Below are 24,255 nucleotides of genomic sequence, written 5' to 3'. Positions count from 1 at the left end.
GGACAACGACCCTAAACCTACAGCCAGAGCTACAATGGAATAGTTTAGATCAAAACCTATTCATGTGTTAGAATGGCCCAGTCAGAGTCCAGACCTAAATCCAATTGAGAATATCTGGCAACACTTGAAAATAGCTGTTCACAGACTCTTTCCATCCAATCTGACTGAGCTTGAGCTATTTTGCAAAGAAGAATGGGCAAAAGTCTCAGTCTCTAGATGTGCAAAGCTGGTAGAGACATACCCCAAAAGACTTGCAGCTGTAATTGCAGCGAAAGGTGGTTCTACAAAGTATTGACTCAGGGGGGGCTGAATACTTTTGCACGCCACACTTTTCAGATTTTTATCTGTAAAAAAAATGTAAAACCATGTATCATTTTCCTTCCACTTCACAATTATGCACCACTTTGTGTTGGTCTATCAAATAAAATCCCAATAAAATCCATTTACGTTTGTGGGTGTGGGCAACGTGACAAAATGTGGAAAAGTTCAAGGGGTATGAATACTTTTGCAAGCCTCTGTATGTGCCCACACGCAGTGCTGTCATGCTTGACAGGTGTGTCAAAACTATGCGTTTCTCCATTAGCAGCTTTTGTCTGGAATCTAAAGCAGACGTGGGACAGATGCAGACAACCCCAACAGAAGGGAAGACTCTGTCCGACATATTAATAGACTTTAACACTGACTTTACATGCAGGCCAGTGCTGCTGTTATGTACCTTGTCTAGACATGCCAGTTTGTCTTGCAAATTGTGCAACACTGGCAGGCTTGTGCTGCCCCACAGCATCTGTTGAATCCTTCTGATATACAGTCAGACAGAACAGTTAAGGACACTGGGGTGTAAAATTGATTTATAAAAGATGAAAGTTTCTAAATGAACTGTAGCAGTTTCAGAAAATGACGACACAGACAGAAACATGATGAGTCATAGTTAAACAGGACTACACATCTCTCCATTGCAATCAAAAACTTACTGACTGTATAAACAATACAATCATATAAAAACGTATAGAAAACAATGTTTATGTAATTCATTATTTTGTGTGTTGAGTGTTCTAATATTATGAGGTAAGTGGGTGGGTAAAGGTACAAGGCCAGTTTGGGTAATCTATATTTTCATACACGTAGGTGACTTTTTGTCAAAAACACTTGGATTATTCGCTGGTGCCACCACTGTAACACAGGTAGGTTTTTTAAATATAGTGCAAAAGTGAGATGGGTCTTCTGCTTGACTTTTTGTTTTCCAAAAGATGTGGGGTTTTGTCTTCTGAATTTATTTTATTTGGCACAACCACTTTGTTTCTGTAAACAAGGGGGGGGGGAAGTGGACAATGTGTTTATGTAAATGTTGTAATAGTCTATTCATGTAAATAAGTACCACACATTTTCTTTTGATTAGTCTCAAAAATGATTTTGTTCCAGGTTGTACGTTACTGTCTCAAGTTTTACTTTGGGAATGTAACAACTGCAAGTATTGTGACGTACCATGAATTTTTAAATCATCTGGTAAGTTAAAAACAGACATTAACAACTTTCTTTGCTCTCATGACAGAAAATGATATATATCGTTATGGATTTTATTTGTAGTAATTGTCCCTGGTGGTGCGTAGTCTTAATCCATTCCAAAACAAATCTGCTATAATCACTTCTCAAAGTAGCCTTGAAATCTAGACGCACCCTAGCGGCAGCAAATGTTAAAGCAACACTATGTAACGTTTCCCTCTTCGGTCCGCCTACAGGTTGTCTCATTGGAACTACAGCTCGCGCGACAGCAGTCTTTCGAATCGCCTTTGACCACGACTCTGTAAGACTTGGAGTTAAGCTTTTCTTTGAGAAAAGAACAAAGAACGGCACTAAAGTCATTCTTTAAAAAGGAAGGTGTGTTCTGAGTTTTGCCGACTGGATACGGCAAAGGTTTAACCTATCAATTAGCTCAGCTACCTTCTTCGTTGCTCTGGTTGGTTGTAGCGCTATCCTATTGCGTGCAGAGGGAATTTGAAAGATAACCGATTATCCCGCCCCTCAGATTGAGCCCTGCCAATGGTGAGTTCCCAGACCTAACATCTTGATGTGGGTCTGGCTTGTCAGGCTATCCTCAAAGAGGTCTAAGGCTACATTTACATTGCTACGTTTTGGTTTTTAAACCAAGCCAAAAAACGACCTGTGTGTTTTTAGCTCTAATAGAAAAACTGATGTCCGTTTAAACTAACACCCCCAACCTGCATATCTCATTGACATTCTCGTATACTGGGCATGCGCGTGCCGAGGTAAACAGGAGGCAGCATGTATACTCTGCCCATTACTGATGGTGGCCATGGTAACATTAGTAGTTTAGTCTCAGAGAACGAGGCGGTCATGACCCAATCAGGCAGCAAAACATTGGCGTTAATGTCGGTGTCGCCAAAGGTCTCCGTCTGTGGCAGTTGAGACTGCAACACAACCCGAGATTCCAAACCAAAACGGGTCAGAAGTGTTTCCAAATTTCTCCGGTTTAGGGGCTCTTAAACTCCAGAGCAGTGTGAACGCGAGGTGTAAACATAGCAAAAGATATTCGTTTTTATTTTTTGGATTCTTTTTTGGGGCATTTTTAGGCCTTTATTTATAGACAGCTGAAGACACGAAAGGGGAGAGAGAAGGGGAACGTCTGCTGCATCTAGGAGTAAACCTCTATATATGGGCGCGTGCTCCACCAGGTGAGCTACCAAGGTGCCAAAAATCGTTTTTAAATCAAAACGTAGCAATGTAAACGTAGCCTAAATGAACATCTATGCCCAGGCCATAACTATTAAAATACATAGCTAATTCTTACCTACTCACATAAAAATGGTGAAGTAGACATTTTGAGTAACAGAGGACATTGTTGTTGTATTCGCGAGGGTAAAGTTTGAGTTTCTGAAGTCATTATCGCAGTATAGAGCTTACTCTTAAATCCCAGGCTTAGTGTATTCCTAAGATTCCTTTAGATAATCCAGTTAAATATTAAATTAAATCAATATTAGACAGGAAGTCTTCCTCATCTTCATCTTGTGTTGTGGCGACCCTGGTAGGTGGTGATTTGGTGTCCTCCAGTAGCTTTTTTTCCAGAGCTGCATCTTCTGGGCTAAGCTCCTCTCCTTTTGTCATTACATACACAAAATATTGAAAGCCTTCTCCATAGCTGTACTTCCTAATCGACCAGTTGTACTCGGTGCGAGCGTAGAGGCGTTTCCTGAAGAAGGGTTGGGCGAAGGTTACAGAGACAAACCGTCCTCCAGGCTTCAGGCAGCGACTGATCTGGGAGAAGAATAAGAAATTAGGAGAGGAAAAGTGTTAGAAGTATTTACCACCAAGACCCACTCCATTTTAACTCTCACCATCAACAGCAGCCACCACTACTGCTACCTGAGCAGCCAGAGTTGTTGAACCATTTGGAGTTTGTCCTCATCACAGTATCATCGCCAAGATCAATTATACGCTTGATAACTTAAAGCTGATAGCAGCAAAGGTTTTAGGCATTTTAGGTACTTTTCCTTAAAGGAGAATTCCGGCCAATTTTTACGTTAATCTTGATCGCTATAGCTACGCGAGTACTTTCGATAGAAAAAACCCCGACCAGAATCAGTGCAGGTAACACTGAGAAGCTGCAGCTACGTTACTACAAGCGTCCCCTGAGCTAAAACGGCAGTGCTCGGGGTAGTTTTTTAAGTGCCTTTGTGCCTCTTAACAGACACAAAATGCAATTAATATGTCTGTGCCACAAGAACAGGGCCCTTACGTGTCAACAAGATGCGTTTTCAACTCAGACATTGTTTAAATTCACCTACCCTGGTCCCTGTCTCGATCCTGCCAGTAGCTAGCTTGCCCTGCTAGCTGATAGCCGTTAGCTGCTAGCTGCCGTTTGGTGAGTGTATTCCGACAGGCTTCTGTGATAATCATCCCAAAAACAATCCACGGAGCGGTGGTGGTGTGGCTATGTCCTCAAGAGGACAGGTCATGTCATGTCTTGAAGTGTATTCCCCCCTAAAAAAAACAATAGTGCGGTAGTAGCTGTTAGCTGCTAGCTGCCCTCCGGTGAGTGTGTACAGCCAGATAGCTGTTAGCCGTTAGCTGCTAGCTGCCGTCCAGTGAGTGTATTCAGCCAGGCATCTGTGATAATCATCCCAATAAAAATCCACGGAGCGCCCGGTGGTGTGGCTATGTCCCCCAGTTACTGAAGGCTACCTTTAGCTTGTGCTTGGAGCAGCAAGTTCATCTGCCTGTTTCCCCTCTGTCTGTCAGTCTCGCTCTTTCCAACTCTTGAGGCTAGTTCTTCGTCTGTATACTCTGGTTTGAATAAATAAGGATGACCATCAAACGCAAAAGGCTCCGTGTGTTGCATATCTGCTATATTCTTCATACTCCAAGCTTCTTCCGTTATAAACAACTCCGCTTTTCACTCTTCACACACACTACGCTCCAATCTGCAAATGACTGTTTACCTTTTTCTGCTACAACTGAATTCCCAGGAGACCGCGCGATGCAACAGCTAGGCTTCAGTAACGCTATTACTGTGCAAGCCACAGACATCGTTTATCCCGTTTCCATGTAGTTACATAGGATAGTCACTGATATGGTCATAACCACTACAGTGCTCAATTACCTATTTTGAGGGGGAAATAATCTAAACCTGTCGCTGCAAAGGCATGATCTGTCCTATGCAGGATATCCACCAACCCACCGGGCGCTCCGTGGATTTTTATTGGGATGATTAGCACAGATGCCTGGCTGAATACACTCTCCGGACGGCAGCTAGCAGCTAACGGCTAACAGCTATATCTGGCTGTACAGTACACACTCACCGGAGGGCAGCTAGCAGCTAACAGCTACTACCGCACTATTGTTTTTTTTAGGGGGGAATACACTTCAAGACATGACATGACCTGTCCTCTGGAGGACATAGCCACACCACCACCGCTCCGTGGATTGTTTTTGGGATGATTATCACAGAAGCCTGTCGGAATACACTCAACAAACGGCAGCTAGCAGCTAACGGCTATCAGCTAGCAGGGCAAGCTAGCTACTGGCAGGATCGAGACAGGGACCAGGGTAGGTGAATTTAAACTATGTCTGAGTTGAAAACGCATCTTGTTGACACGTAAGGGCCCTGTTCTTGTGGCACAGACATATTAATTGCATTTTGTGTCTGTTAAGAGGCACAAAGGCACTCTAAAACTTACCCCGAGCACTGCCGTTTTAGCTCAGGGGACGCTTGTAGTAAGTAGCTGCAGCTTCTCAGTGTTACCTGCACTGATTCGGGTCGGGGTTTTTTCTATCGAAAGTACTCGCGTAGCTATAGCGATCAAGATTAACGTAAAAATTGGCCGGAATTCTCCTTTAAGGAAAGGCAGTGCTGTGGGAGATGCAATGTTCTAAATTAAATCCAAATCTGAGTCACAAAAACTGTGACTACTTGTTAGACAGACATTTCTGCCAAATACCAAATTCCCTCAAATCGGCATCTCCCCAATCAGGCACATGGCACTGCATGACTGTAAGCCAGAGCAATCGTTAAGCACCGAGCTTTTCAGTCCACAGAGCTGGCTGAGCAGCCATGCAGTCTGATAACACGGTCTGACAGCACGAAAACTGGGAGGGTCCCTTCATATGAATAATTGTTGTTTTGGGTTCATCAACACTCCAGTGTGTTGATCCTTCGTGTGAGATACACGTGTGCATCAGGACGCATAAGCTTCAGAGGAATGCAGTGCTCAGGCAAACAAGAGTACACACACACACACACACACACACACACACACACACACACACACACACACACACACACACACACACACACACACACACACACACACACACACACACACACACACACACACACACACACACACACAATGTGAAAACTGACACAAACACAAGCATGCAGACACACATTTAGTTTCTCCAGAGACACAAGTGTGGGTGTGTGTGTGTGTGAGTGAAGGGACAGAGTCTTGTAGAGCAGCAAGCAACACATATTTTGTATTTCATACCTCAAAACATGCAAACTGGATCAACGTATTGTTCTAATGCATTGCTAGAGGATGACGGCAGATGTCTTTGCCAGGCAGGGCACATTAGCAGAGAGACAAAAGGTGACACCTCGGATTATCACGTTCGGATAAAATGACTTTGCTGTGGCCGACAACAAAAAGAAACATATGGCAACGTGCGGCTTAAAAACCACAGACAAAGATGTAATGACTTTCAACATTTGAGGCAACGTGAGTTGAGGCTAACAATGTTCTCTGACCAGCTATGGCTTAAGCTAATGTTAGCTAGCATTTAGTGGTACGATTTGAAAATATATATATATTAAAAAAAATAAGCCCTCAACACTGTTAGCGTGGAAGAAAAATTGTTGTATTCAAGATTTGATAGCCAAAATGTTGTCTTTTAAAATCAGATGTTTCTAATGTTAAAGTCCTGTAATTCAGATCCAGATAACTTTATTAGTCCCCAAAGGGGCAATTCAGTTTTACAGCCAACCCATCCATTAAGGGTTAAACTAACTTAAAAAGTGCATTAGCACGCAATCTATATAATGTAATGTTATAAAATAATAAATCAAAATAAACAATAGACAAATAGTACTGCAGCAGTCATACATCCCCCTGTATACAGAAGCTTCTCTCTCTCTCTCCCATAACGTCTACACGTTTACACATTTTTATTATAATGACTTATTTAGGACCAGAAAAACTAAGTTTTGGCCTTGAACATAACTTGGAAATGGTTGGACTTGACTTGGAACTTTACAGCTAAGACCTGAGCCTTACAAATCGATTGCTTAATTTTAAAATGTTATATTAGCCATCAACACCATATGAACATCTATTGTTCCAAGGGATCGGTTAACTAAATATAAACATGTAAGAAACTGTTCTGGAGACATAATTTATAAGCTACTCCATGAGGCCCTAATGCCATACACTGTATACACAGTACATGGATGTATGAGAAGCTGCTGCATTGTGTCTATGGACGGCTGAGCTTTGAACACAAAGGGAACTGGTGTTGAGCTCACGTGTGACTGTGGTGAAAGCTGGGATGGTAATGTCATCCAGCCAGGACCGAGTAGTTGTGATCTGTACCGTGAAGCCCCTCCCCCCCTCCACCCTACGCAGTCCTGGGGTCTTTGGAGAGAGGAGTCACTTTGAGACGAGCACGTGTATTCGGCTCTTCTCACATGATTCATCTCCACCAGCAAGTAGCCTGAACATGAATTATTCACTCTTCACTGTGACATGGAGGAGAAGCGAGAGGAAGAGTGGAGGGGTCGGTGAATGTGGGGTGGAATGGGTAACATAATGCACAGCAATGGTGGGAAAAGGCGTTGGGTGATTTAGATTAGGGAGTACCTGACAAAAACATGGCAGAGTTGAAAGGACTAAGAGCTGAAGCCATGAGTCACAAAAATGGTGCGGATTACATATTTTGTTCAAAACCTTGCTTCTGTGCTTTTTCCCCAGAAAGGTAACATAATCCAGTATATCATCCATTTTTTATAAAAATATTTTCTTATTTACATAATGTTTTGTGTGTTAAATATATAAATAAATAAAAGAAATACAGAAAAACAAAAGAGAACTAGCGCCACAGTATAAGCTAACTCCTCGTTTGACCACACTGCCACCTTTTTGATTTGTTACATACATAAAATACAACTTGTATTGTATAACACATCTTTGGAGTTGTCTAAAGCCATATTGTTTTTCTTTTGACAGCTCTAGGCTAACCGTTACCCTACTTCAAATGTCAGTGCTAAAGTAGCCTAAACAAGTGCTGGACCGCCCCCTTTTTTATATTAAACCATCCAGTACCATATTTGTGCTATAAAACAAAATATTTAGTAGCTCAGTAGAACTGCATAGAATTTTTTTTTTTACCCTTACAGTACAAAGTGTTTTTTTTCAATATCAGTTATAAAACATAAATCAAGTTCAAGTTCTTCAATGAAAAAGGTGATCACATTGTTCCCTTTTTCCTTTAAAGCAATACTATGTAACTTTTAGCTGCAGCTGTAGTTCCAATGAGACAACCTGTAGGGGGACCAAAGTGGGAAAAGTTACATAGTGTTGCTTTAAAAGACATTCTTATAGTTCCCTCAGAAAGCCAGATTGCAGATTGCTGGAACTTAAAAAAGTCAGAGAACAGTACAGGTGGAGCCCTCCGGAGGCTTTGGTGACTGAGTATAGCAGGGGTGGGAGCTAACAAAGTGCATCATTCTGACTTCACCCCTTCAGCCATTATTCATGACACGGAGATGTATGGGTGCAGTGTAACTCCAGAGCCTTTATGTCCCCAGTGATCGGAGGACTGACGTCACTGCAACCCAAGACGACACTGAAGTATAGCAAACAGCTTGGCTATAGCCGTGACTGCTCGGAAGCTAGGCTGGCGTTGGGAGGACAGCTTGAACTGTGAATTATGTTATGCTTAAGACCATTTTAAACAAACGGACACAGAGTCACACATCACATTACCCCATCCTACTTTGTGTTTGCAGGATACATTACTGACAGAGATTCTCACGCTCAACACGGGCACGCACGTATGCATGTCTCAGGAAATCCTCATGAGGAGGAGGACGATGCATTGAGTGTGGTGAGTCATATTCATACACATTTTGTATGTATATCAGCAGCCCTGGGACTTTGTAAATCCTCCACCCACACATCAGAGTGGTGGTATTACTACGATAAAGGATCAAGAGTGGCAGGTCTGTTCACATGTGATGATGCGCTCTGACTGTGACGGATAAACAAGGGTTTGATTTAGTGTCTAATGTAATGAGTCTCTCACCTGATTCAACAGGTGGAGGAGGGCTCACTGGCTGTTACACCCAAACACTGGAGTAAGGAAACAGCATCCCCAAAACACTGAGTCAGTTTTCAACATCCACTCTGAGTCTGACATCTGTAAGCCGATCCTAAGTGGGCCACAGGGCTTCTCCAAGATGACAGAGGAAACCACTTTGTTAGCGCCCATCTTCACACACTCACACTCCATTGAAACCATTCCTCAACTCTCGCTCGCTCGCTCGCGCACGCGCACAAAATCATAGTCATTCCTGAATTATTCAGTGCCGTGGCAGAAGCAGGTGTCAGAGTGACCTGACCTGTCTTGAGTGTACTGAAACAAAAAGGTAATATGAGATATGGAGTTCAGACCCCCATAAGGAATTCAAGGTAATCCCACTGCCATTTTAAGATGTTTAACAATATTTTGATATGAATCATTCTATTGTATATGAAAGAGTGATACTATTAATCCACGCTAATATTCCTAGTCTAATTTCCTAAATATGTCTTAATATTTAGGAAATATTTAGTAAATTATCAGAATATTGTCTCCTGTCTTTTACAGGGCTCGATATTAACGCTTGCCCTGTGGCAAGAAAACTATGTGTTCGGGCAAGTGGAATACCTCATGCAGTTGTCCCATCGGGCAAGTGAAAAATAAATGTAATCTTGTGAGTGAGAGCAGCTGCTCAGCGACAAACGTGTCAAGCGAGCTAACCTAGGAGCAGAAAAAGGAAGGCCAGCAATGGCACAGGAGAAAGGTAACAGAGAAACAGTGTGTAGAGACAGAATATATTCACAAAATATTCAAATGTATCACAGTGAGTTAAAGGGAAACTTGTCAAGCAATTCTGTGTGTGCAACACGTGCCATCCGGAGGACTTATGCTGGCAGGTAAAGGGGAAGCTCCAGGGCGCTGCATCTAACGTTACTGCCCATTTGGCAGTGACAAAGTTTCGGGTTCATTTTGACATAGTCTCGCTTTGCCAGACCTTCCTCCACAGCATTGCGGAAGGGGGTCTGGCTAGTCCACACAGCATTTTCCGGGATGGGAGAAAAATGGGCTCTGGTTTTTTGGCATGTCTTTAAACCAATCGTCATGGCTGGCGCTAAGCACAGGGAAAAGCCACGGTGCCGCTGCAAAATAGCCTCGGGAAGGAACTTGTTTTTGTGTATGTTCAAAAGTAGTTTTAGTCGTGCAACAGAAAACTCAGACTAACCAAGACAGTTTTTGTCAGTGAGGGGGGTGTAAAAGTACAACATTCGAGAAGCTCGTGATAACCGCAAAAGGCACCAGCACTGCACAATAGCTGAAATGGCCAAGAAGTCCCTGTTCCTCCAGTAATTGAAGAAATAAGTTAGAATTGTCCCAGCTATGTAATTGTTTTGTATATTAATCAATTATAATAATTGTCCAAATCCCTGATGATTTAAAAAAAAAATTCCATTTCGTACAAGTAAGTTTGACTATTGGGCAAGTAAAACATTTCAGCTTCATGTCAAGCCCTGCTTTTTGTGATCACCCCATTAACAATTAATTTTGTAGAAATGACCAAAAACTTCTTTGTAATGGGAGAAACAAATGAACTTGTCTAAACCTTTGAAATATTAACTTTGTATATGTCAGTCCAAATCCCTGCCTGACCTTTCCGCCTTACTCGGAGAGAAGATAAGTTGTCGATCCAGGGAGAATGACATTTCTTCTGCTCCGCAGGCTCTCATTCTCCAGGTGTGTGTCATCAATTTCTCCTATTCATTGCTTTGTCTTCCTGTCCTCACTGGACTACAATAATAATATTCATCCCTCTTTTATCTCCATTCTCTCCTCTCTGAGATCAGGTTCGCCTCGGGATACTGTTCATGAGAGATGGCTGATTATCGACAGGGACAGGGTGGCAGGTGGTCACATCTTACTCTGTGATATCACTCTGCAGGACCTTCAGGTTACACAATCTGGGTTCATCGGAGATTGAAAAGGTATGTTTGATCAACACTGATCTATTCATAATGGCACAGATGCTTGAGAAAAAAAAAAAAAAAAAAACATTAATAAGAAACTGAGCTAGAGAGTTCATTCATGACCCGGAATTTGGTAGTAAGCATTAGAGGAGGTTAAAAAAAAAAAAAAAAAAATCATAACTCAAGGTTCACTTACCGTCTTTTTATTTGAGCTTTAAAGCACATTTCACGGCCTTAATCTCAACTTCAAGTCTTTGCTTTCGAAGACCACGGCGTCTCCACTTTCTCATGGTTCTCCCGGTTTTAAAGCTACTGTATAGTGCCTAGTTTCTGTTGCCCCCATGAGGAATTCTAAGTAATGACAACGACACTGTCGGCGCATCCACATGACGCAAGTGATCGCGCACCTACTTATAATATGTTACAAAACCCATTACTAACCTGTTCAAGAGAAGTTAGGCGACATCCCTGTCTGACCTCAGTCCCATTTCTTTTTTTCAGCAATCTCCAACTAGGAAAAGCCACACCAATTGTTATCTGATTTGTCTTCGCAGTCGGTCACTTTCCTTTTTGGGGGATTTTAGTTCTTCTGCTGAACGTGTAGGTATTTTCTTAGCAGTACAATCACTGACTGAAACATTTTGTGGGTGCTTCACCTGTTGCAGCAGTCCTCCTCGTCTACAAAGCTGAACGCTGCTGTTGTGCTTACTCAGCGGTGACGTAAAACGCATCACTTCACTTGAGCTTCTGCGCCCGAATGTCACTGGACTGCACCATTTGGTTAGCATAGCCAATGCTGAGAAATCCAGAGAGAGTTTGGTGGAGCTGATAGTCTAAATTAGCTTTGTATCAACTCATTTGGCAATGGCTTGAATGTAACGGACATTTATTAATATAAAATAGTCGCGCACTATAGCTTTAAGTTCACCTGGTGTAAGCTGACTCTCGATCACATGCTAAGTAGTCTCGCAATGCCAGACCGATCCCCACAGAGCTGTGTCAGCGCTGGAGTATGGCCTGGCTACACCGCTTATCTATTCTGGGATAAGGGAAAAAAATGCATGTATTTCTTTACACCAATCACAAACGCCCTGGGCGGCGCTAAGAACCAGATGCAGCGACCGTGCCCTTGCAAAATAGATAGCGGAGAGGGGGGGGACAACCGGGATGTGAGAGATGTGCAGAATGTCAGTGTGGTGGTGTGGAGGGGGTGTGGGGAGGAGGTGGTGGCTCAGGTGAGCAGGTAGGGAGGGACTGATTGCTACAGCTGCAGCGAGTTGTCTGATCATGTTCTCCCTTTAAAGCAGTAGTGAGCCGGAGCAAGCTTTGGATGGCCTACTGTGAGAGAGGAGACGTGGACACTGTGTGGTGGGCTGGACAGCGCAAGTTTTGCCCTCACGACCGAGAGCCTCGGGCCAAGTGGGAGCGAGGGAGCTCCAGACGGATTGTGGGACAATTCATTGCTGATGCAATCCTCAAATATAGAGCTGTGGCAAATATTCCTCCCTGTGTGTTTGTAGTTATCTGTGAACAGAGGTCTACAGCAGTGGAACTGCTATAGTCAGGCTTTATCCCAGTAATGTACATCCGTTGAGCCAGACTACATGTTAAGTGGCTTACAGGTCTTCAAAAAAGTCAAGGACGGCAAGCTATGACAGACCAGGGTCCGATGTGTAGTCTGCTATGCTTCTCAATCAAGTCACAATAAGAGTTCATAACTTATGATCACCTAATATGACACAGTGACCTCCTGAAAAGACAAAAACACATCTGTTGGTCCATCCTGGCGTTACATATCCTTCAGCCAAACATGGTAAAATCAAAACACGGTTGCTTGCCGACTAAAAAGTTATTATGGTTTTGTCCATTCTGAACCGATGATGGAGGCTTTAGTGGGGGATTAGTGAGAGTAGGATCCTCCATGTACATTTGTGTGTGGCTGAGGCAGAGATGATCAGTGGGTAGAGACAACAACAGAGTGCTATCTCCGGTCAGTAGATTCGTACGTAGTACAGCCCACAGCCCACAGCCCACAGCCCACAGCACACAGCACACACACACACACACACACACACACACACACACACACACACACACACACACACACACACACACACACACACACGGCTATGCAGTCTGTGCAGCCCTTAAATGTGCACGTACAAACACATACTAGAACTGGGGCCAAAAGAAAGGGAGGAGGAGGTGTACTTTTTATTTAGGTCATATTTTCACATCATATTTGATATATTTCCTACCATCTTCTCGGTGGTTGTTTACTGGTCTCCTGCAGCTCTGCAGACCCCCTCGCTGCAGCCCACCGCCACCCCGGAAGGAATGTGCAGTTGAAATCAACCGCTTCTCTTCCTTTCCATTTCACAAAACGTGAACACGTCTTGAGAAAACAGAGAAACAAAGAGAGTGCGGGCGAGAGGAACTAGGAGAATAAAGGAGGGGTGGTGAGAGAATGAAGATAGAAGGGAGGAGGGGAGGGGAGGTGAGAGAACAAGGTCTCAACGCCGGCCCCCTAACAAAGCAGATCTGCTCTTCCCTCCAGGGATGCAACAACCTGCTTTGCTTCCTTCATCCCTCCATCCCTGTTTTATCCCTCCCTTTCTCTTCTTCTTTCTCCAAGCTCCTGCCTTCAAGAGCCAAATGTGCACACGCTATAGTCACTAGCTATAAGGCACCATCTGCCCTGAAGAAGCAAGTATAAATTTGCCTTGCTGCACAAGCAAAGCGTCTTCCTCGGGAACATGTTTTAAAAGGAACAATTGAAAATACCTTCCAAAATGTATTATTTAACGATGATAGCGGTTTGCTTTTTGGTCTAGGTGTTCCATATGCACAAGAGCAAAACAGCATAATAAAGGGGCATTATTTGGATCACACATATTCATTTACACAGACACATCATCCCACTGAAAGTATTTGACAGTACTTGGCACAGTAATGAATAACAGGGAAAACATGAGTGTAGGATTCTTTCTCTCCACCCTCCAACTCCCTGCCTCCCTCATTCTGCCCACCCACCTTTCCTCCCCCGAATTTCCTCTCTGCTACCCTCCTCCCCTCCCAGCTCACCCCCATCACCTCCGCCCACCCACTGCACAGATAAATTATACATCAGAGACCTTCTCTCCTTTTCCCTTCTCTCCCTCAGCATCTATCCACCCTTGCATTGCTATAGGACAAAAGATGGCCCGTTTGTTCCTCAGTGAACATTATAGAACTCAAAAAGGAGATTTGGAGGCTCGATGGCTTCTTGAATATCTGTTCTGATATAATTCAACTTGTGTGGGCGTGTGGAGGATCGGGCTACCTAGGAAGACAACAACATCCTGCCACACAAGTAGGCGCATCCCTCCCTCTCACACCTCGCGTTGTCATGGAGACAAAAGTTTATCTCTGGTCACGCTAACGTATTTAGGTCAGAACGGGACACCTCTCAAGAAAAAAAAAAAAAACCAGGCGGCAGAACAGTGAAACGCGCGCCTTCGTTAGATGACAAGATGCCAAAAAAGTTTGGATAACAAGCAGCACTGATATGAGAAAACAGCTTAAACTACACAAAACTACGCTGAATGTTTACATTGGAAAGAAACATCAACATTTCACTGGAATTCAAGTCTGGCGATGAGCCTGACTGTAAATGCAGGCGTTCAATAAGACAAGGAATTACTATTTTTACAATAAACGTATCTCGGAACTGGGTCACTGCTGATCTGTTTACAAAGTGTTTTTTTTAACGATGAAGAAAACAGAGCTGTGCCTCGGTCATTTTCCTTAAAATGAGGGAAACTCTTGTCTTCAGGCAAATTTATAACAGTGTGCCAATGCTGTGAGATGCAATGTTAGTGTGTGTGTGTGTGTGTGTGTGTGTGTGTGTGTGTTGTGTGTCCATGTCAGTGCGTGGACCCCTGTATAACCTATCAGCATCTTGACATTTAGCTGCAACATTCTCCCCTTATGGCAATCCGGTACACGCAGAGTTAAAAATAAAACCTCCCTTTCTTCCCTTTTTATCAAAAATAACCGTCTCTGGCTTTTATCTCTCCTTTCTTCTTCATCTCTCCCACTCCCTCTCACAGCCTCTTCACCCGTTCTGCCTTCCCTTTCCATCGGGGGACCAGAGAGAGGTTTGCTTTAATTACCGAACTACTTTTCACACCGGCAGAGAAAGACAGAGACACACTTCAGACACCCACACCCGCCCACTGTCATGCTCCCAGCATCCTTGCGCTGCTTTTAATGCCTAGACTCCAAAGCCTTTGTCTGTGTGTGTGAGAGCATTTTGCTTGGGTTTCATTTTGTAAAAACTTTCCGCATCCACGGTCACTACATTATAGCAGTCACAGATACAAAGCAGCCTTTCCCTGTAAATAAATATGCTAAATTAATTAAGCAATGTTTGCTATTCTTGGTGCAGTATGATGAAAAAATGATGTAGACTTTGTGAAAAACTTTGTACTAATAGGAAGGCACAGAGTCAGCAAATGTCTAATTAATACACTCATCTGCTTTTCAGAACTGTTAAAAAAAAAATCTTAAAACTCAGAGGAATATAAGCCGTGGAGAAACTGGAGCAAAACGTAAGCGGCTGGTACAGTGACCCGTTTGGCTTCGAAGCAGGAAGAGTAAAAGGAGGGAGGGTGTTCCCCTCTTTTTGGCTCGCTCCCCTTCCCTCCCTCTGTGCCTCTGTTTCCTCAGGCTCTAAATCTGACGCTTAAAGCCCAGGACACTTATTACACTTATCAAGCCCTCGCTTGCACTTATACAGTATGTAATTATCCATTAAGTTCTTGTGGGAGACTTGCATCAGCAGCGGCTGGGTAATTAGTTTATTGTAGCCATTCTCTATTAAGCAACACTTGCAGCTTACAACTTACAACACAGCTAATATTTTGCTACTTTACATGATTAGTTTTTAACCAGAAACTGCCACTCCATATTAAACAACTTGGACGGAAATGGAAGAAGTCAATCAACAGACACAGACATTGCGGACAGATCAAGAGCCAAAAGAGAAACAAGTACTTCAATAAAGTCTTTGGCGAGCCGGAGATAAAGCGTTTGGCAGCAGCTGGAGATGGAGGGAGACACAGTAATAGAAGCAGAGAAGGAGGGAGGCAGAAAGCGAAGTAAAATGGGCCAGTGTGTCTGGCTGCTGAAGGGGTCTCCCGCGGGACGGGGAAGGGGGGACAGGACAGCCTGGTGGAGGTTCCAGCAGCACACTAACACAGTCCTGTCCATTCACTGGGCCAGTAGCATGGGGAAGCCACTAAAAACGGAAACCAACTAAATGTTACATGACACAAAACTGACACCGGAACCACAGCTCCGAGGAAGTTCTTTGGGAATGTTGGCTGTGTTGGTCTTACTTTATTCCTCTCTCTTTTTAAACTACATAACTTGTCCATGAACATTGCAACTAATATCTTACCCTCATCATAGTATTGTAGTATTACAACGGCCCCCCAGTGTTTCCTATAGGGCTGTCACTTGAAATTGAAACTATTGCCTGGACGTGGTAAAAAGTAAATCAAAACATCTGTTTGAATTCCAAGTTCTCAGTGTATAAGCCCAACAGTCTCGCACCATTCCTCATAGAAATGAATGGTGAGAAATTCAGTGCAGCCACCACATATTTAGGATTGGCTATGTGGGTTGCGTTCAAATTAAACTGGAACACATTATGCATCGGTATGAATTTGTTGTAACTCAATTCTTTTGAAAAATTGACAGCCCTAGTTTCCTTATTGCGCGAGTGAAGCTGTACACAAGTTGTAGCAGGCATGAGTTCTGTGTTTGACCAATCAGAGACATGGCACCAGGAACTAGGCACTAGGAACTGGCCTCTGGAAAGTTTTTTCATCTCTATTGGCCTTATGTGTTAAATGTAGGGCTGTAGTCAACTAAAGGAAATCTGGATCGACTAAAATTCTTCTGTACCTACTCTTTAACAAATCTTTTGGGTCGATGGGGGAAACAAAATCTGCCGTTATCTCTAGATCTAAATTGGCCACAGAGCACTCTACCTGGTATTGTAGTGTGTCCATGAAAGGGTTTTTTCCTAAGGCCAGGGTGTTTTTTGAATTCTTTGCAATGGGATTGCTGCGTATTTACACTACGCTAGAAACAGAAGCAGCGTGACAAGCCACTAAGCTTCTACTCTGCGCTGAGCTGCTGCACATTCGGCCTTGCTTTCTGGTCGCCGAGAGTTAAAAAATGTTCAGACACTGTGCTCGTCACTGCAAATACCACAAATACCAACCGTCACATCGTAGATGTACAAGTGCTGAACAACAACGAAGGGGAAATTAATACTGCTGGCCACATAGACTGGCGGGTCTGTCCTCTCTGCCTATGTGCTTCAGCCTTCCCTTCATCCAGAGCAAGGTGCTCTACCTTGTGCCAACCTTTTTACTTCCGTGGATATTCTGTACCAGGCGCTACCAAAGCGTCTCAGCCAAAAAAACGCCATGCCTCCAAAGCGCTCCTAGCTGGGCGTTTTCAGCTGGGAGAAAACAAATTGGTGGACACACGGCCTAAAAAAAAAAAAAAAAAAAAAAACCTTAGCGATTGTCCGACCGATGTCCGAATTTGGTCTGACAAGAGCATATCGACCATCCAATCGACCATAATGTGTCCAGCGATAGTTACTTTGTAAGACAAATATAAACTGTTCCAGAAGCACAGAGAGACTCTTCCCACACAGGTCTCAACCCACAGGAGACCTTTCAGTGACTCATCCCACAACAAACCAAAAGTGGGTCTCCTTTGCATGCTTGGCTAATCAAAAAAACAACAACACATCTAGCATCCAATTATTATGGAGAGGCACATTGACGCCTGAGTGCAGCAAGTAAATTGTGCAGCAAATAAATTGTCTTAACCTTTGTCAGTTTCCCACTGGAAAGGGAGAGAGGAGAGGAGGAGCAAAGCAACCAATTCATTTGAGGTGGTGCTTGTCAGAGAAATTACAGTAACAGGCCAATTTATCATGTTTGGCCAGAGAACACTGGTACATCCACTCTGTCCTTCACTGGTTCACATACAGTACTGGTTTCTTTTGAAGCTCCACAGAGCACAACATGATTAGTCAAGATGGTTTTCTAGTGTCAGTTTGTTGCTGTATCGAAGTTGTGCTGAATAACAGTAAAACTAATTTACCGAGTGAATTAGAGGTACAAACACTAGACTGCTGCAAACGGAGGCGGCCAGTATCCATAACAACCTGAAAAAAATAGACATAAAAACCCAAACAACTTCAGCTAATTTATTCTTGAAATTTAGGTGCAAGAAAGCAAGTCTGCTCATCTATGTGTGCTATTGATATACATAACATATAACTGCAGTTGATTGTTCTTAAAGCAAAACGTGACACTAATTCTTGTCACCACACCTCCTACATGTTCTCAAAACTACTGTACTTGAATTTGTTGCCGTCACATACCTCCTGTTTAGACGGTCGGCTGTTTCTCCATTCAGAAGAAATGTAACATCAGCGGTTTGGGTGGCAGAGTTCCTGTGAATGATAGTCCATTGCCAGGCTAGAAACCAATACATTATTTGTAACAATAAAACATAAATTCCAGATCGGGATGTGTATACATTTGAAATAAGGACCAAGAAGATTAACAAATAAACACTTGCCCACATTAGATTTGTTGCTGAAGCCAGTAATGTGATCAGGCCAATTTCTTGGTGCTTGAGCCTAGAGAAAAGCCCCAAAATATTAGCAACAGAATTGTTAAGGCCAGCAGCTGTGTAGGTTTGCGTAACATGGAGTCCATTCTGGACTTGTTGTACAGCAGGCTTTATTCGCAGGAGAATGAACAGTACAGTACAGTACAACATTTAGTAATCGGCTCTTGTTCCATTATTAATGTTTTACCAGTGCTTGATTACACACTGTATATGCTAAACTACCTGACAGTGTCAATCACGCTTGCAAGGATTTGCTCTTTTTCACAGGTTTCATACAAGTGCACTGCACACTGATGTAAAAAAGCTTCTGCTGTCATTCTGGCAAACATAATGCAGACTTGATGTTCTATGTGATGGATTTCACAACTCAATTAAGTTTGTCAACTCGTGTGAATGGATTTTATTGCTGCATGGAAATGAATGGAAAGCAGTTATTGACTGGAAGGCTGTACTCAAAAATAATGACAAAGAAGTGGGCTGGGATTGTCTCGACGCAGCAGCTCTTAAGAGACCATTCCCCAACTCGTCAAAAAAACGATGCTTTCTCATGGCCCATGGCGTCTGATAACAACGCACAAGGCACTCACATGCACTAACATGTACAAACCGGCTTTTAAAACAAGAGCAGAAAAGCTCAGATTACAACACACACAGAGGGATTGTGAGTTAATTCTCTGCTTAGGATGCCAGTTCTCCGCTACAACTTTACATGCAAATATTTGTTTACTGTTATATCAATGTTCTGAATGTCGAGTACAGCCCCTTTAACACATGACAGTAGCAGTAATTTGTATCACATGGGCTAAGACAACCAGAGCCACAGGTTTGGTCTTTGAAAAGGTTTATCTTAGTCAAGAAAAAGAAAAGTGTGAATTCAGCTGTTGACACATAATAGAATGTCCCCAAACTCCCGGCCTATACAAGAGCGTAGGGATAAGGTGTGTCAAAACCAAAAATTGCCCCCTATCTGGGCAAAACTGCAATTATCTTCCATCTCTGTGCCGCTGTAAGACAGCACTCTTGTTAGTCCCAGTTATACAGCCAAAATTATAAACCAACACTTGCTCTTCACACAAAACCAGGCCAAGACTCATTAAACACTAGATCATAAAACTGTTCCTTAACTGTGCTTCTATGGTCTCATTATACAGCAATACAGCAAGTATTAGATCTTTCGCAGTCAGAGCTGCAGACTCAGGGGAACAAATGATGGGTTTGAGCCCAGTGTAGTGTGATTATACTGTATGTGAGGGAGGGAGAGGAGGAACTGGATCCACATCAAAGCAGTAAGGACTAGAGAGAAAGGGGCAGAAAATGGTAGTTGCAGACTATAAGGTAAAGAAAAATAGATAGTATTCCTTACTGGGCTTGCCTATCCTGTGACACGTGTGGGTGCGCAGGGACCTTTAATATGACATTTATTTCCCTCACAGTAATTATTTACTTGTAGTTTATCCAGCTGATATATGTGGATATCTGCCCCATATCAGGCCAAAACACACTGATCTAACAAGCCACAGAAAGTAGCAGCGAAAGAGCACTCCCAATGCAGTAGCCAACAAAACCATTCATAAATAAAACAATTAAAAAGGTACTCTCTGTCAACAAAGCTGTTGCAGCGAGATGTACTGTCCTGGCATCTGGCCAATGAGGGCGTCTGAACAGAGTCTGCCCTGAGGCAAACAGCATTTACTGGAAGGTGGAAGGCCCCAAAAGAGAGTTGGCTCCATTTCTGACACCTCATACTGATGACTGTCATGGCAATGCCAAACCAACAGTACAGTAGTCTGGACAGCTGCTGTTCAACAACACCTCGTCGGTGTCATTAAAGACGCCTGGGATTGTTATTAATATCCTGACAAAAAGAGTAGATGGATGGATGAAGTTGGTGAGGGACGCCAACACTGATTGACTGGCTGGCTGGCTGACTGGCTGGCTGGCTGGCTGGCTGTTGCAGCTCTGATGTGTTTTCCTACTTCTACCTGGTTGGACCGGGACTCCCACAGTGAGTGGAGAGTAGCAGTCACTGTATGAGGATTTAAATGAACCACTGCTGTGGAATACACCCCAGCATCCCCACATGCTAAACCAGCAGCGCCCTACATTTAAACAAACCAGCGTGTGCAGATATATGCAGCTAGATTGGTCAGCCCACAAGTCCCCACAGTAGATGCCTAAGCAGTATCCAAAGGGCTCATTTCTTAGTTTATTTTGGTAAGGGAATTTAGCTTATGCTGCTTTTCCCAATATATCTTGTTTTGCCAAGGGTCTCTACAACCCAGGTGGTGAATGACCCATTATTTAAAATGGACACACTTATGAACACCCAAGTTGAATCATATGGACATTTCCCTTCGAGGGCAAAATACACTGAATATATGGATGTGTGTATGAGTGTCAAAACCACTTAGTAAATAATGAAAAATAATAATAAAAACCTGAGGCAATCATTATCATCTATTCATACAATAACACAATGGCAACACACTCCACATTTATACCCTGCAACTGGAAGGGGTGTGTGTGTGTTGTTTGTATGTCAAAAAGAAGAAACTGCTGAGATGTGACCTAAATTTGTTCAGCTTTCGTTGCAACAACTCTTTAGATGCTAAAAATAAAAAGTGTTGCTGACTGCTTCATATTATCAATCAGGTATGAATCCGGTTTATTATGGGATACAACATTGCTGACACTGAAGATGCATGTGAGGCCTAAATACAGATGTTTAGATTTAGGCTAACATACGGTGGCCGACAGGGGCAAACGCCCTGCAACTTCAGAAAACACATGCAAATAGACAAAACACAAGCAAATTAAGAAAACAACTTCATTAATTTGACAACACATGCGCAGCATTCAGCAAACGCGATGCAAATACACACAACACAACCAAATACATAAACGTGATGCAAATAAAAAACGATGCAAAAAGAAAAGCTCACAAACCCCGAAAACAAATGCAACAAAAAAACGCTGAATCCAGATTCCACAACGGAAGTTCTCCAGACCTCTAGAGGGAACAGCTAATCAGCTGGATTTTCGACCCCTTTTCTGCCTTTTTATTAGAGTCGGGTATGGCTGCATAGTAAAAAGAGAACTCCTGTCTCATGCCCTTATTAATAACATAATATAATATATTAGTAATATACAGTCTATGCTCCCGTCTCAGCCGGGAGGCTGGTGCCGTGCTCGAGCTTCGACTTTTCAAAATAAAGCTCGCGTTTGGTCGGCTCGTCTTCCTTTGGTGTTTTGGATGTTTTTGAACAGTACGGCAATCATGCTAATGAATACAATAACTTTTTCAGCAGATGTCTTACTTATAACACAATGGAGCAAGCAAAGCAGTTTTGTCTTTATGTGCAGGCGGGATTTATTCAGTTTGATAAATCCCACGGTAAATTGGCTGGTTTACTAAACAGGGAGGGACTATTTTAAATAGTCTATTTTTTGTATTTCAAGAGCGTATTGAATCCACAATATGAATAAAGATAGCCATTATTTTGTTGTATAATCACAATATTACACTTAGCAGTGGAACAGCTGATTTTTTTTTGGGCTGGGGGGAGAGCATAACAGTCTATGACAGAGAGAGAGAGAGAGAGAGAGAGAGAGAGAGAGTTTAATCTCAGAACGTTGTGCGGTGAGATCATAGACTGTAAATATTTAGTCTATGTTTGAGATATGTTTTCTCTCGTTTGGTGGGCGTTTCTCGGCTCGGGTCACAGCTGATACTCAATCAGCAGAGACCTGTCTGTAAACTCGTGGTAATAAAACATTTAAAACTGCATCAGTGTTTAACGTTGACGTTTGTTTAAGCCACATTAAATAAGAGGGTTTAATTTCCAGGTCCGAAAGCGCATCACTGAAGTGTAGACCTCCCTCAAGTGTAATATTGTGATTATAAAACAAAATAAGTGACCAATCTCTATTCATATTGTGGAGCAATTCGCTCTTGAAATACAAAAAACAGACTATTTATAATCCCTCCCTGTTTAGTAAACCAGCCAATTTACCGTGGGATTTATCAAACTGAATAAATCCCGCCTGCACATAAAGACAAAACTGCTTTGCTTGCTCCATTGTGTTGTAAGTAAGACATCTGCTGAAAAAGTTATTGTATTCATTAGCATGATTGCCGTACTGTTTAGTTCAAAAACATCCAAAACACCAAAGGAAGACAAGCCGACCAAACGCAAGCTTTTATTTTGAAAAGTCGAAGCTCGAGCACGGCACCAGCCTCCCGGCTGAGACGGGAGCATAGACTGTATATTACTAATATATTATATTATGTTATTAATAAGGGCATGAGACAGGAGTTCTCTTTTTACTATGCAGCCATACCCGACTCTAATAAAAAGGCAGAAAAGGGGTCGAAAATCCAGCTGATTAGCTGTTCCCTCTAGAGGTCTGGAGAACTTCCGTTGTGGAATCTGGATTCAGCGTTTTTTTGTTGCATTTGTTTTCGGGGTTTGTGTGCTTTTCTTTTTGCATCGTTTTTTATTCGCATCACGTTTATGTATTTGGTTGTGTTGTGTGTATTTGCATCGCGTTTGCTGAATGCTGCGAATGTGTTGTCAAATTAATGAAGTTGTTTTTCTTTTTGCAGTGCTTCTTTTTTCGGGGTTTGCTTTTCTTTTTGCATCGTTTTTTAATTGCAGCGCGTTTGTATATTTGGTTGTGTTGTGTGTATTTGCATCGCGTTTGCTGAATGCTGCACATGTGTTGTCAAATTAATGAAGTTGTTTTCTTAATTTGCTTGTGTTTTGTCTATTTGCATGTGTTTTCTGAAGTTGCAGGGCGTTTGCCCCTGTCGGCCACCGTACTAACATTCACAAAACAAATTTTTTAACTGTGCATCACAGTCACAACTTTTTCATTGTTGGATTTCCTTTTTCGTCTTTCACTCCTTTTTCAAATTCAAAGAAAAAAACAAGGAAGACCACTGCTGCTGCTGCTGCTGCTGCTGCTGCTGCTGCTGCTGCTGCTGCTGCTGGCTGCTTGCCGTGTGACTGTAAATGGTTTCTCTCCACAGCTGTGCTATTCTAACAGACAGATCAGTATTCCAGCTACATTTTGATTACTTATGGAACTTAACTGTAAACTCTCAGTCCTCTCTTGAGCAAAACAAGAACAAACTGGGATATGCTTCTAGCAACTGGAGACTTTTCTTTCAGTCACTTCCCTTTACTTCTGAACAGCTACTCGTACTAAGGAGATCAATATGATCACGTGTGGCATAATGCTAAAATCCAGAAAGTCATCATCGGAGTATGTAAATCTATTCTGCTCAGTTCGATGTTATTGCAGACTAAATGTTCACTGTACTGTAATGTATTATGTCAAGCAAGTTTCAATTTGTAACTGTGAGATGATTAGAGCTTCACTCAAGTGAATAAAACCCATTGGCTGCCTGGAAGGTAAGAAAAACAATAAAAAAGTCATAGATTAGTTTGGGTAATGGTTAGTAGCACTGCAAAGCAAGTATACATACATTATAGTTAAACATGCAAAAAACATGTAAGTAGCATATTGTGAAATATGCCTTAAGTACAGTTTACTCCATAGTTTCAGTGTTTCATGTTAGCCTGATTTCTATGGACAGTAATGACAAACATCATCAAGAGTGCTTTCCCAGAGCTAATCCCAAAGGGGACTGAACATCTTGCCGCTGGCATCATAGCTGGAGAGAGTAACACTGCACATCAAAGTCTGAAAAACTAAAAAAAACTAAAAATAAAAAATCACCAGCTGACAAGCGGAGTGTTTCGAAAAA

General features: G+C 42.6%; 1 protein-coding gene and 1 long non-coding RNA gene across 2 annotated transcripts in view; one reads left to right on the top strand and one right to left on the bottom strand.

Annotated features, from left to right (window-relative positions):
- Positions 1 to 2,678: 2,678 nt before the first annotated feature.
- Positions 2,679 to 24,255, bottom strand: part of ece2a (endothelin converting enzyme 2a) — an 88,365-nt gene continuing 66,788 nt past the window's right edge. The window contains exon 4 of the mRNA XM_028593517.1: positions 2,679 to 3,270. Coding sequence (XP_028449318.1) covers positions 2,977 to 3,270 — 294 coding nt within the window. The 3' untranslated portion in view covers positions 2,679 to 2,976. The remainder of the gene's footprint in view (positions 3,271 to 24,255) is intronic.
- Positions 8,526 to 12,799, top strand: LOC114565460 (uncharacterized). The gene is made up of 6 exons (XR_003693917.1): positions 8,526 to 8,616; positions 8,827 to 9,200; positions 9,379 to 9,574; positions 10,441 to 10,542; positions 10,653 to 10,790; positions 12,080 to 12,799. It is a non-coding gene; the product is annotated as an uncharacterized LOC114565460 (long non-coding RNA).

Source organism: Perca flavescens, chromosome 12 (genome assembly GCF_004354835.1).
Source record: "Perca flavescens isolate YP-PL-M2 chromosome 12, PFLA_1.0, whole genome shotgun sequence".
In the NCBI taxonomy this organism is placed as follows: domain Eukaryota; kingdom Metazoa; phylum Chordata; class Actinopteri; order Perciformes; family Percidae; genus Perca; species Perca flavescens.
Note: the sequence above shows the minus strand (reverse complement) of the source record. Positions and strands in the feature narration are given on the sequence as shown.